The 14,756-nt window shown below is 42.1% G+C and overlaps 1 protein-coding gene and 1 long non-coding RNA gene across 11 annotated transcripts in view; one reads left to right on the forward strand and one right to left on the reverse strand.

Moving 5' to 3' along the window:
* HTR4 (5-hydroxytryptamine receptor 4) overlaps window positions 1-14,756 on the reverse strand; it is a 188,353-nt gene that overhangs the window by 26,224 nt on the left and 147,373 nt on the right. For 6 of the 9 annotated variants that reach the window (XM_089334940.1, XM_089334938.1, XM_008255221.5 and 3 more), the window contains one exon: window positions 1,573-5,017. The exons of the other annotated variants lie outside the window; for them this stretch is intronic. In XM_089334940.1, coding sequence (XP_089191066.1) covers window positions 4,927-5,017 — 91 coding nt within the window. In that variant the 3' untranslated portion in view covers window positions 1,573-4,926. Of the gene's footprint in view, window positions 1-1,572; window positions 5,018-14,756 lie in introns of those variants that run through there. 9 annotated transcript variants of the gene reach the window in all.
* The window catches only part of LOC149126104 (uncharacterized), a 34,991-nt gene that overhangs the window by 15,161 nt on the left and 5,074 nt on the right, over window positions 1-14,756 (forward strand). Inside the window, exon 3 of one of the 2 annotated variants that reach the window (XR_016235359.1) lies at window positions 2,750-2,881. The exons of the other annotated variant lie outside the window; for it this stretch is intronic. This is a non-coding gene — a long non-coding RNA (uncharacterized LOC149126104). Of the gene's footprint in view, window positions 1-2,749; window positions 2,882-14,756 lie in introns of those variants that run through there. 2 annotated transcript variants of the gene reach the window in all.

A 14,756-nucleotide genomic window follows, 5' to 3' on the forward strand; every position in this document is an offset into this window, starting at 1 on the left:
CCCATATGGCATGCTGGAGCTGCAGGTAGAGGATTAACCTGCCGTGCCACAGCACAGGCCACATCAGCATTGTTCATTAATATACTTCTGGCAACAGACCCTAGGCTATGGCAGGTGTTCAGAAGCTATCTGGTGGGGCTGGTGTGGTGGTGTGGCAGGTAAAACCACCCACTGGCATCCCATATGGGCGCCAGTTCCTGTCCTAGCTGCTCCCCTTCCAATCCAACTCCATGCTAATGCACCTGAGAAAGCAGCAGAAGATGGCCCAAATGCTTGGACCCTGCACCCATGTGAGAAACCTAGAAGCAGCTCTAGGCTCCTGGCTTTGGCCTTGCACTACCCCAAACACTGGGGCCACTGAGGGATAGAGCCAGCAGATGTCTCTCCCTCTCTATTTCCGTGACTCTGAATTCCGAATAGATGGATAAATCTTTTTTTTTTTTCTTAATCTGCCTATCTGCATGCTGAATTGCTATTGCTAAAAGCAGTGCTAACTTTTCCCCTTGGATGAGTCTGGAGATGGCTCATCCAAAGTGAAAAATAGACAGTTTGGAAAGACAGCAAGAGATAGTCCCCCCTAGTTAGGTTAGCATGGAGACTGCTTCTGCAGGACATTTCTGGCCTCTACTACTCTGCCCGAGCTTCACAGCCAGTGAAGGCCCAGGTTTCCTTCTTAGGAAAGAAGTGTCAAGAGATGGGCTGCTTTATGCATGAAGAGGTTTGCAGGTGTGATTGTGAGGAAAGGGTTGTCACCTAGAAAAACAGCTCTCAGCAATATTCTGGACTGTGCTCCTGCAAACTAAGGAAAGCGGAGTGGGCATTGGACCTGGGCACTATTGCTAATCTTCAGAGGAAATCCCTGGTCCAGCTCATGAAGGCATGGACTCCAAAGATATTCTGTTGAGGGCATGGATTATAATCAGTCAAAATATTTTCCCTATCATGCTTGAGGCTTTTATGCAATGGGATTCCAGAAGTTTGTTGTGAAGAACGGATTCTGGTTTGAAAATACTTAGTGTATACCCTCTGCATTTTATATTGAGAAGATGGAGAGTCTAAGTGTTAAACAGAAAAGCTAGGGTCAGTATTCTGGGAACTGATGGCGGTAGGGCTCTTTGCACTGCCTGCACTCAGAAGAGATAGGACCTGGATGTCATTGACATGTAATCTGGGCCTAAAGTTGCTGGCCTCCAGGTTCTTGCATGGGGAAGTGTGTCAGTCCCCCCAACACAGCCCCATGCACACACAAACACAGTATCTGTAAGGAGGCACATGCTTGATAACATCTATGCAGCAACCCTGGATATAGAACTACCATACAGATTTGAATGGCTCCTTGTTTATGCCCTCAGAGTGGCTGGGCTGGATTCCCAACCTCTGCTCATGGGTGACCATGTCAGAGACCCATCATCATTCTTAATGCCCAGATGAAGGTGAAAGGCAGGAGTCCTGGAGCTCTGGCTTTACTTGTGGAGAACCTCATAGTAGACACAGAATTCCCCCAGCTTCAAACACCAATAGCTTCTGGGTGATGCACTGGGCTCCTGGAGTTAGAGAACTGAGGCATGGAGGTGGATTTTGGCATTTTATTGCATATTCAAAATTCAGTTATTAGTTTTAGACTTAATATTTACTTTCCTATATAGGTTATATAAACATGTACAGAATGCACTCATATAAACAGATGTGACATTTATCAATATAGAATTTGTCAATAAAAAAATCTATATAGGTTCCTGTTTACCCCAGAACACATTTCTGGGAACTGCATCAGAAAGTAGATATAATAAAGCCAAGGGTACTTGCCATGGAAACAAAATTAGAATCACAGGTACAAATACCTTCAAAGCCCTTCACTGCTATAACTAATAATCTCAAAAAAAAAAAAACCACAAAGATAAAACCATCATTAAAATTGTTAATGCTTTAAAATTATAAAATTAAACTCCATGTTAATATAATGGGCACACATATACTTTATATGTTGATCACACAGGGGGACTCAGTGCATTATAAACTGTACAAATGGCCCATTTGTAATTCTGCTTTATTAAAAATGTAAACAAAATCAAGATATTACCAGAAATAACATTAAATCATAACTAGCAATAATTTACATATACTGTCAGATAAAGAAAAATCTCAAAAGTTATCTGTTTCTGTGTCTTTGTAGTCACTTCGGATAAAATTCTTGTCAACTAGTCATTCATATATTCTGCCCTATGTTTTTTCACAGAATTTAAATATAGGAATATATGTTGAATATACGTGGTAGGAATTATTTCTATGGACTGGGTACTTTTTTCTCAAATATATTATTTTACAACAAACAAGCATGTGTATTTATTCCATGTGGTTTGAACTACAGGGAAAAGCTAGGCTCATTCTTACCCAAACCAGCCAGTAGCTGACATCTCTCCCCAGCTACCCTTTTACTTTGAGAACAACAAAATCCTTTTAAATGACAGTATTTGAGATGTATTACTCTGTGTGCTGGGCAATCTAGAGTGACCAAATGAGCAGGGGTTGATTTGGAAGAGCTGGTACCCAAAGGGTGCTTCACGAATATACTTTTTCATCATAGATAGCTCATTCTCTAAACTGGCTCATCTCTTAATGAATATATCCTTAATCCTCGAGAGCTCATGTTCATTCACAGTAATCCAAAAGATCCAAGTCATAATAAACATAGGGAATGGCATTTTACGGTTTACAGAATGCTTTAACAAAAAATGATTTCTCTCTACAGCAGCTCAGTGAAGTAGTCAGGAGGAATCCTCTGAGGCCAGAGGTGTTCAGCCGTTGGTTCAAATCACTCGGCAAGTCAGGAGTGGACTCGGTGCACCTCCTGCTTTCATGCTGCACTTTCCCTGCACAAGGGGCTGGTGGAGGCAGTGGGAAGGGTGTACAGGCAGCTGGGGCAGACTGGTTGGATTTCATCACTGGGTCCAGAACTTTGAGTCTCAGAAGCTTGCTCTGCTCCCTTCTTTGGATCAGAAAACTACCATCCTCATCATGGTGCATGCCTTCTAGGGGTGGCTGCTTAGCCTAGTGACAGCAGGGGTACAGTGACTTGAAAATCAAAGGGGACCGGTACAATCACAGGTTCAGGGTGTTAGAACCTCAATAAACTTTCGCCATATCGGACAAGAATATACATCTCCAGTTGAATCTACTCCACCGATCAGGGAGAGTCCCTGCCTGCACCAGGGACATTTCTTCCTTGAAGATATTTCTCACCAACATCCGAGAGTTCAAAATAACATTTGTCTTTGAGAGTTTACTCAGGCAACTTTCTCCCTGACAAAATTAAGCCTTCACAGTACAGATAATTATATTTTACATTTGGATGGTTTGGGCAATCTTCTCTTTCTCAAAGTTTCTTAAAGTAAACATATTGGAACTGATAACTGACACTTCAGAAGCAGCAAGAGAAAAAAAAAATGCTGAATGGTCCTGAAATGCTATTAAACCACAGCCCAGATCAGAGGTAAGACTTCACATGGCCCTGGAAGTACATTTAACCCCCTGGCACCTTTACTCTGAGGCAGCTGCCAAGAGCTATGAGCTCTGCTTCAAGTCAAAGACATCCAGGTTAGCCTGAAAGGTAAAGTTGACACGGTCAGGGTCTAGAGGGCCCACACGAGGAAGGCAATCCTTTTGAAAGAAAGCCAGAAGGCTTTTGAGGTAGCAAGTGGCTGTAGCAGCATCCTGTTGTCCTGGAAACATAAAGAATCTTAGAGTCGCCTAATCCAAACGTGGGTTGACAGTTGTTCAAAGTCCGGTCCAGAGATGAGGAGCATTACTGAGGATCTCACAGCGTATTAGGGGCAGAGCCACAGGCAGAATCCAGGTCTTTGGACTTCAGATCAAACATCGTTTTCTCTCAGCACTGCTGGGCCCCACTCTCCTGCACCTGGGAGGCAGTGGAGAGTGATGTGTCCATGCAGTGTGAGCTTCCAACAGTCCTCTTCTTTGGAAGCGACAAGGCTGAAATCAGTGCCATGGTTACATTAAGCTCACTGTGAGCTTGCAGCAAAGATCCCAGAGTCTCGTAATAAACAACTGCAATGCTGCCAGCCCTGTGCAAGGCTCTCAAGGGGAAGATGTCCCATTCTAGCATGACAGGACAGCAGGCATCTCGCAGCAGATAGGAGAGTGGCACTGGAAAGAGCTGTCTGTTGTTGGTGTCCCCAGGGTTGCCGTGGAGACCATTTTCCTCTGACAGATCTCTGCCTCTGTGATCCCGTGGTAAATAAAAGGAACATGTCCTGGAGAAAGGGACTGACTGACACCGAACACAAGAAAGAGCAAGTGGAAGTCCATAACTGACTGAGGCGCCAGCAAGGAAGACCCTCAGTTGGACCCAGACACAGGCAGGAGAGTGTCTTTGAGGCCCACCACAGGGTGATGAAAAGACACGCAACGATCTTAACATGGCTGTGATCAACGCGACCAAGCAAGAAATGTGAGCTCTTGGAACACAATTCTGACCGAGACAGGCACACGGAAGATGTGTGTTGACAATGTCTGAGCAGACACAGCAAAGAAGATCTGTTTGGAGACATTGACAATTGAGAGAGGACACAGTGAGTGATCATGTTTGGAACATGACTAATACAGACCAGGCACAGCAAGGGAACATGTGAGGGATAACAGAGCCTGTCGAGCAAGAGTGGAGACTCCAGGAAGAGGGACTGCTGTGAAAGGAGAAGTGACCAAGGAAGTCATTCTGTCCCCTGACTTTCTCAAACTCCACCTCTCGGAATCTCGGAGGAAGAGCTCCAAGTGCGTGGGATGCTTGCTCTGGTGGACAGAAGAACCTCAGATGAGGAGAATACCAGGTGCAGTCACACACAAGCCGCATTGTAGGACCTGCTCCTCTCTCAGAGGCATTGCTTTCTTCTAGGTCATTGTCTCAGGGGCCTAAGTGTCACTGGTTTGAGAAGCCACCAAGGGAGAAGTTCCCGGAGGGTGGCATTGACTCTCCCACTGGCCTCCACACTCCACTGCATCCCTGGAGGGGGAGAAGATCAGAGAACCTCAGCACTGGAATGCACACCAGGGACCATCTCATGAAAGAACCCACCCCGTCCAGGAACCCTCTGACACCATGCACACAGGTGCTAGATGAGCCTCTACTTAGGAATTTCTAGTAACAGGCCAGCCCATAATTATTTTGGAGCAACTTTAGCTATTAGAAACAGCCTATTAATGTTTAGCCAGAATCTGCCTCCCTGTAACTTCTCTCCAGTGGAACTACTGTGCCCTCCAGGCCCACTCAAAATTCTGCCTTCTGCTATTTGTATCTTCTCCAGGCTACACATCCCCATTTTCTTTAATAGTGCATTATATATTATGGCTTTTGGATTATTTCCATAATGAGCACAATCCTCTGAATGCAAGTTATTCTCTGGTGATCTCTCTTGAAACAGTACCAGGAAAGAACACAAATATTCACAGTGAGCCTGGCTTATATCATGTCCTTTTCATCATTAATTTAGTTTACTTAAAGCAATGCAGTCAAATTCAGTTAATTTCTAACAAGGCAGTATTATATTAGCAGACACTGAGTTTGTTGCCAGTTTTTATCTTTTTGACACAACAGATATCAATTCCTATGATTTATTCTAACATTGGTGCAGTCTGTTTTGTTTATTTATTTGAGCCAAAATATAGGACATTCTGTTTGTATCAGTATTTTGTTGGTTTGGTATCATTGTAGTCAGCTGACATCATCTTAAATCATTGTAACTTCAACATTCAAAGTGTGATTATTTGGCACCTATGAAAATTAGCCTTTAAAGATTTTTCAAACACATAGGAAGATCAAGTCATCTTTGTTCTACCCAGAGCTTTCAGCGTACTGTCATCTGCCTTTTGGGTTTTTAGTCAAGATAGAAAATGTTGAGCAGGATAGGGCTAAAAGAATTATGATTGATTACCCAAGATTTCCTTAACGTTAAACATGTAAATATGCCCATGAAGGAACCTGACCTTGGCAGACGTTGTCCAATGTCTTGCCAAATAGCGAGTCTGTCCTAATAGATAACAAAATTAGTTGGCATGAGTTAGTATTGTTTCATTAAAATATGACTTGGACTCAGAAATCTTTCGTGTAATAAGCAAGAATTTTGGTAAGGTCTACTTCAAGCCCTGAGTCTACAGATTCTGGAACCTAGTTTCAGTGGTTTTTTTGTTTGTTTGTTTGTTTGTTTTGAAGAATTGGGGCAATATTTACTGGTCTCTGGGATTCCAGCCTTTCCCCAATCCATAAAAAGCAACATTAATAGGTATTATCAATCAGTTCCTTTAAGCCCTTGGAATATCAAATGTCTTGGCTCAGAGACAGTTAAATGCTTTCCATGAATCCTGGACAGCAACTTCCTCCCTATAATATCCTCTTCTTTCCAGTTGGAAGTCTATTCTTATTGCAGCAGAATATGCAAGATTTCTTCCCTAAATGCTGAGTTCTAACTATTTCTGAGTTTGTTAGTTGCTCTGAACATAGCTTTTAATTCATCCTTGGTTACACATCCCTTCTTCCAAATTTTCCATATGCCATTTTAAACTGTCAGCTCTCTGGAGAACTCCGGATGTGCACTCCTGTCTTTATATGATCCCCTATGTCTTTATCTGGATGTTTATTGAATATATCTACTAAAGGGAAATGGTATGACTGGAAGGAAGGAAGGGGAGGGAATTAGGAGGGAGGGAAAAGAAAAAAGAAAAAAAGTTATAGAAAAGAGGGGAGGGAAGAAGGATGGATTTTTCACTCTCACTGACCTAATTCCCTTTGTATCATATTTGTAATTGGTGTTATTAGTAACAAGAAAAACACCACCCATTAGAGCAGCACCTATAGGCAAGGCACAAGGCTAAGTGCATTATATTTACTTATAGATTTGTGCATTTATACCCATTTAACAGAAAATTAAACTGAGTTTCACAGTTTAGATAATTTTCACAGCAAGTATCAGAATCAGACTTTGTATTTAGGTCTTTTTTTATTCTAAACTCTTTGCTCTTAATTGTTCTGTGCTCTTGATTAAATTCAACATCTTGAGAATGACCACTGCTAAATCCAGTGCTCAGGTCCTGCTGTCTCTAGCATTTCCTAGTCCAACCATGGCTGACTCTAAGGTGGAATGAATATGTGCAGAGGTGCACATTACTTCTGTTCCACCTTTGGGAAGCTTTCAGTGTGACATGGCTCCTTCTTGCACTGCAACATCGTTATGACTGGGATGTTAACATGGAACTTTTTCCTGCTAGCCTCTCCAGCTCACCGTTGTTGCCATGTGGGCTCCTGTATTTTCTGGGATGTCTGGGGAAACTAGCAGGAAAGGGGGAAAATAAACCTGCAAAAGCAGTGTGAAGTATGAGGACGTAGAGCAAAAGAGCTAGGTGAGTCAATGTCATAAATGAGAAGAGGAGATTAAAAACAAGGCAGAAAACTGGGGAAAAGGGGGATAAGGAAGCCACAGAGGTAGGTGTAGGTGTGTGTGTGTGTGTGTGAGCGTGTGTGTGTGTAAGACCCCTGAGCAGTTGGAGAAAGAAGAGGATCTCTGCTAGATGTTTCTTGAAGATTATATTGGCTTTCTTGTAAAACTGTTGTAGAGATTCAATAAAGGTTGAAAAGATCTACCATTGGCATTTGACACCCGATGCCACTCTTTGCTATTCAGGCTATGGCAACATATCCCTAGTCAGAGAGGAGCCATGGAGAAAGGACAATGACCTAGTCTCTAACTCCATGGAACATTTACAACCATCTCCTCTCAGCAGGACAAACAAGGAGTTGAGAATCGGGACAAGGTAATTCTAGGTCTTGGTTGGCCTATAACAGTTTTAGTTTATGTTATTGTACAGACATTTTTGTTAATGATTAACAGTTCAGTATTGCTGGCCTCTTAGGTCTTTACTCAAGATTTTTAAAATGTATGGTTCATTATGTTGCACCTTGAAAGACCCCCTTCTGGTATGAGAGATCACTCTTGGAACACATGCCTTTAACATTCAGTAAGTGCCTTTCACTGATAGATACGAGGTCACCCTACTAATTCAGCCAAGCAAACAGCAGAGTGCAACAATGTGAACAGTAAACCAAAAGACAGGAACCTGTGCTCTGTTCCTTTTAGCCTCTGGTCAAATGACTCTGGGGTCAGAGCCCCTTTCCTGTGCCTCACTTGCTCCATCTGTTAAAAGAGGGGGAGATTCATCTATAAGATCCTTTGCAGCTCTGACATTCTGATTCTATGAGTAGCAGGGATGGTGGGTGACAGATACAGGCTTTCTGACGGGGGCACCAGCTGTGTGTGGGACTGTTCTCTAAAGCTGTTGGTAATTGCTTCAAATTTGGCTTTTAATATTCTATTGTTAGTATCTGATACTTTCTATTCCATGTGGAGGGAAGTAGTTTCACTGGAAACACAGGGAGGGTAATTTTTGGATTGATATTAAAGAATCCGTAAGACCTCTGAATCTGTGAAATTACATTGCAAAGCTGTTAAATGTATCTGGGTAGGATGCATAGGGTGGAACTGAGATGCCACAACTTAAAATGCAGTGAGATCACAACTGTCTCCCTGCAAACATATGCTTGATCAGAAACATTGGCAGAGTCGCTCGAAGTCCCTGATGTAAAACATCATTTAAAAAAAAAATTCTTTCTCCAATAGTCTAACAGTTGAATGTTTTTAAATGCAGTTTCTTGTTTTAATAGTTTTGGTGAAATCCTTTACAATTTATAACGCATTTGCATGTCTTTTTTCACATTTAATCTTCAATGCAAATCTGTAAAGAATGGACAGTTTTATGTCCATTTTAGAGGAGGAGGGAAATACAATCTATGAATATGGACTGATGAATGGAAGATGGTGGATCCAGCACTATAATTGTACTCTGCTTCCCAAACCTGGAATTCTATCCATTCATATCTATGAATTCATTTTTGAGGTGAAAAGAGTTTTATTTTATTTTTTGACAGGCAGAGTTAGACATTGAGAGACAGACAGACAGATCTTCCTTTTTCCGTTGGTTCACCCCCCAAATGGCCGCTACGGCCAGCGCGCTGCACCGATTTGAAGCCAGGAGCCAGGTGCTTCCTCCTGGTCTCTCATGTGGGTGCAGGGACCCAAGCATTTGTGCCAATATCTGCTCCCTCCCAGCGTGTGCATTGGCAGAAAGCTAGATGGGAAGCAGAGGATTCAGGACTCTGACCCAGGCACCCCAAAGATATGCAATGTGGGCATCCCAAGTGGTCTTAACTGCTGTACCAAACACCCACCCCTTATTTGACTTTAAATTCACTATCAATCAGAATGGGATCTTGATGTTGGAAGATCAAATGTTTCCAAGTATGGAAAGTATTCTGCAGGCAGTATGGCAGATGATAGGCAAAGTATTAAATAATTTGAGTCACAGCAAAGGGTTGAAAATTGTTTTTTTCACTCAATCTGCTTATTTTAAAAAGAAAAACTCAGTTTGGTCCCATTCTGGCTATAATAAATCTGTAATACCTAACAAATAGAGAACAGATCTCAAGCTCAGTGCCTTTGGCAAAAAACAGAATCAAGTTAAATCTTAATGACTTTCTATGATTTCATTGCATTTATTTTTAAAATCATCTTCTGTAGTTGGTTTTTCATTTAAGGTCATGATATAGAGTTTGCTATACAAATACATTTACCTAGATTAAAAATACGTTTGGGAGGTCACTGTGGCACAGCAGATTAAGCTTCCACTTCAGATGCCCACATCCTATATCTAGAGTGCCTGGATCTGAGTCCCACCTCTGCTTCCATCCAGCTTTCTGGTACTGTGCAGCAGATCATGGCTTAAGTGCTTGTACTTTTGCTAACCACATGAGAGACTCAGATGGAGTTCCTGGATCCTGGCTTCTGCCTACTCCATCCCTGGCTATTGCAGGCATTTGCAAGTCTGAACCAGTGAATAGAATCTATTTCCAATAAATGAAAATAAACATTGCAATTGTATTTAAAAACAAATAGTAAATAAATAACAGTATATGTAGAATATTGATATGCTAAAAAATCATCAAAGTTGCATGCAAGTAACAAAGGCACTTATCAGACCTTTGGGAAAACGGAATTGCACAGAGTACGGTGTCTCGGCAAGGACATAAAGCAACATGTCTGCAGGACAGATGCTCTGGGAACTTAGGTCAATGTTCTTTCTACTATCAGGTAGTACTTGCAGAAAGGACCCCAGACAGCCAAGTTTACACAATTTGGGATGCATTACCTTGTGGCCTCTGGACAAAATGTATTCCCAGGGGTTCACTAATTTCATCACCAGCCCCTACTATGTCCTTGTTCCAACATGCCAAAGTCCAAGATCAAATCAGCCATGGTTGATTGTTAACCCAATGCACTCTTTTGCCTACTTCTCAATATACATATATAACTCCACACCAATATATACATGGTTGATTGTTATCCCAACATACTTTTTCTCCTGTTTTTCAATATACACATAAAATTTCACACCAATGTACATACCAATCTATTTGCAAGATCTTTTTTGATTGTCTATCACAGTTCTTCAGTGACAAATAAAAGGATTGAAACTTGAAGTCTTTGGGGCAGACTGCCTTGTCTGTCTCTTCTACTGAACCATTTCAATATGCCACAACATAAAAATAATAGGAGAAAATGCCTCAAAGTTAGAGTCATAATTAAAAAAAATTTATGTGCCATTTATCATGCTAAGCAAATCATGGGCTATTTTGTATGATGATCCCAAGAATTCTATCCGATCAGTTTTATTATTTGCAGGCTCTAGCATAGTGGAATGAGACCTAGTAATTTGCCCCAGGTTGAACATGCAGAGTGGTGTTGCTGAGATCTGAATTCGAGTCTCAGGAAACCGGCACTAAATGTGTACTTTGACCTGATGGCACCCTCAGTCCCCAGACCCTGCTCTGAAGAGGCTGCCCCGATGACAGAGAATGTGCCAGGTGCATGAAGAATACCTGGGATACCAAGATAAGCTGAGCTTCCAAGAGAAGGAAGTGGCTTGAAAGCCCAGAGGAGTAAGCAATTAATCAGTGCTTAAAGATTGAAGGGACCAGGGTCAAGGATCTAGGAGATCATATTGGAACAGTTCTTGGAGTATGGAGTAGGCTTATGTCAGGCAAGAAAATAAAACAGAAATAAAAAAATCATGCAGAGGCAAAAGAACTCACTTTTTATCTGAGGAACGCTGATCAATCTTATAAGCTTATTGTATGAAGATCTAGATAAGGGGAGCAAGTCTTCATGGGAGAGAACTGAGGAAATGGAACTAGAAGTGAGACTGGGTTATGTCAAGAAGGGCTTTCTATTCCTTTCACTGTCTACCCACTGCAGGTCACATGTTACTGCTCAGGATTATTGTGTTACAACCTAACCCAGCTGGCATTTGCTCTCTAAATCCCACAAGCCTTAATGGCCTTTCTGGCTTCCCCTGAAACAGCTTCTCTCTCTATGGTTATATTATACATAGTCCCAAAAGAAAATGAAAGGCAGAAAAATGAATTATAGTTTGCAATTCTATCAAAGCACACCCTAAAATTGCCAAAGTATGTGAGTAGCCATGAGATCAGTTATAGATCTGACCCTTTGGAAAGTCATGGAGAAAATGGACTGTAGAAACTGCACAGTATGGTCTGATTAATGTGAGCTGGCAGGGGGCGGTGGGGAGCAGGAACTATGGACCACCAGAAAGAACCGGGAAGGTAAAAGCTCGGTTCTGTGCTTCTAAATGGAAGGGACTACAACTATCTATTTCTCTACTGTGTTCTCACTGTATAGAACAATCCCTGGGTCCCTGTTAGGAGTGTGATAAGGAGGAAATGGATGCGTGAATGAAATCATGACTAAGTGAGAGGTTGGTCTAGGAGTTCTGAGACCAGGATTGTGGTCTTTTATCTCTGATACAGTACTACTATGTGCAAACTGACTAACTTCTCTGAGCCTCAGTTTCCTTACCTGTAAAAAAAATGGATTCAGCCATCTATTTCAGATTAGTTTTTAACAAGATTTTGACAACTAACCTCTTGGCGTGGCCATAGGAAATATCAGAGGGATGGGGCTGTGACTATGATTCTGTGCATAGACATCTTGACACCAAATACCTGGTTTGAACAAAGCAGTTCTATTGTCCACATTTTCAAGGAAGATTCCATTTGAACAAAAGATTTCTATACCTGAGAAACAGAAATGCTTGAAAAGCTATTGGACTAGTTGAGTTGGATTGTTGCTATCATTTCTTTATGATACTAAACTCTAAGTAAAAGTTGATGAAACTTTTTAACAACTAGGGTTTTCCAACAGAAGAATACCTTGCCTTTGATAATGGTGACCTACCCCTCACTGAGAGGATAGACAGAGCTACCTGACAGACAAAATTTTAAGAGATCACGATATTGGTTGGATATTTGACCAGATCACTTCTGAAGTCCTTCCCTTGTCTAAAAATCAAACAGTTCTGCATTCTTAAGAGTTTTGAGTTAACTAGCAAGACACACAGCTTAGTGGTTGACATCAGGGGCTTTGATATTAGGTGGACATGTATTCAGTTTCTCTATGAGTAAAATGAGGATAATAATACATGCTCCATGTAGTACATAAAGGATTCATTGAAATGAAATATATGCAAGGAACTCAACTCAATGCCTGGCATATAACCAGTACTCAGTAATTGGAAACTGCTAAAGTGTTGAGGATGAAGATGAAGATGATAACGTCTGGACCAGAGGACTAAACTATCCCTAAAGCAACTAGTTATTATATATGACTTTCGTGACATATACATTTATATGTGTACATATAGATACACACACTGTCTCTCTCTCCTTTTCAGAAACTCAAAGTGGGCAACACAAATTTACAAATAGAAGAGAAAAGGAAATTACACCAGCCAGAAAAAATAAAAAAGTCTGCTCATAAAAGGAACAGGAGCAGACACCAAATATATTTGTTTGTCAGGTTTATCAAAATATGGATCCACTCATTTCTTAGAGAATATAAAACTCTCCAAGAGCAGTTCTAACTGTGAAATATGTCTAAGAATCTTGTTTAAAAATAGCCTGAAAAAGGCATGAAAATGAGAAAAACAATTCAGAAATCATTTTGTGAGAAGTAGGCTCTTGGCTCTTTGGCTGGATATAACCCAGAGCACCCTGGGTTGTTTGTTTTAGCAAAAGGCAGCCAGCGGGGATCCTTGCTGGGGGTGCCGGTGACCTCACAGCACTGGCAGCAGGACAGCAGCTGGAACTGGGCACCATCCCTTTCCCCACAGCTCACCTATCCTTGCAATTGACATACTTTGCCTCCTCCTTCCAAACCCACGCTTGGAAACTGTCCTGCTCCTCCTCAGAAGGGCCTTCTAGGGATTTTGTCACTAAACTCTTTTCTCCTCAGACCCTGCGCTGATCACGGATCATTTCCAGAAGTAGGAGTCTTGTCCAAGTAACCCATGTTCCTGACTTTGTGCCTAATGAGATGATGACTCTGATAACAAAAATATAATTGATCCAATACTGTGTTTCAGCCTCTATAATGTATATCTCTCCCATAAGCCTTGCGATGGTCTTTTTTTTTTTTTTAATTTATTTGATAGAGTAACACAGAGAGAGGAGAGGCAGAGAGAGAGAGAGAGGTCTTTCATCTGATAGTTCACTCTCCAGATGGCCACAACCACTGGAGCTGCGCAGATCCAAAGCCAGGAGCCAGGTGCTTCTTCCGGGTCTCTCACATGGATACAGGGGTCCAAGGACTTGGGCCATCTTCTACTGCTTTCCCAGGCCATAGCAGAGAGCTGGTTCAGAAGTGGAGCAGCCAGGACTCGAACCAGCACCCATATGGGATGCCAGCACTTCAGGCCAGGGTGTTAACCCACTGCGCCACAGCGCCGGCCCCTTGCCATGGTCTTTTGAGGCAAGACTCATCTTTACTCACACTTTGCACAGGAATAGACCAAGGCACAAAGAGATCAGTCCTGTAACTTGCCTGGGATCACACAGCTTCAAAGTGACAGATCCAGATGTGGAGGCAGAGCCCATCAATTAACAACTCCTGGCCTTTTAGCCATAACTCTATACTACTTACTAAGTGACCACTTCCTTCCAGATTGGGTTTCTGCCTTGTTTGCTCCACAGAAATAAGTGCTGTCCTCAGCCATCTGTGAAAAAGGAAGTATCATAAAAACAGGCTGATGGAGCCAGTGTTGTGTGGCACAGCAGGTGAAGCTGCTGCCTATGATGCTGGCATCCCCTATGAATGCAGTTCGAGTCCCAGCTGTTCCACTTTTATTCCAGTTACCTGCTAATGTGTCTTGGAAAGTAGGGAAGATGGCTGAAGGGCTTGGGCTCTGGCTACCCATAAGGGAGCCACAGATGGAGTTCCTAGCCGCTGCTTTTGGCCTGGCACTATGTTGGCCCTTGTAGCCATTTGAGAGTGAAACAGCAGATGGAAGATCTCCCTCTTGCTGTCGCTATCTCCCCCTTCCTCTCTCATTCCTTCTCTCTCCCTCTCTCTATTTCATTCCCCCTCCTCCTCTAACTCTGCCTTTCAAATAAATTAATAAATATAAAAAAAACTAGATTGATGGGAGGTCTCCTTCATCCCAGACTAGAGCTCCTTCTCTTGCCAGCTTTTTAGGCAGGAATTCCTGTCACTTGAGCATCAAGCAACAGGAACTTACCTAATCTGTGAATATAACCAGTATTTCCCCCAAATACAATCTCAGCT

Source organism: Oryctolagus cuniculus, chromosome 6, assembly GCF_051225735.1.
Source record: "Oryctolagus cuniculus isolate XC-2025 breed Fujian yellow rabbit chromosome 6, ASM5122573v1, whole genome shotgun sequence".
NCBI classification, from domain to species: domain Eukaryota; kingdom Metazoa; phylum Chordata; class Mammalia; order Lagomorpha; family Leporidae; genus Oryctolagus; species Oryctolagus cuniculus.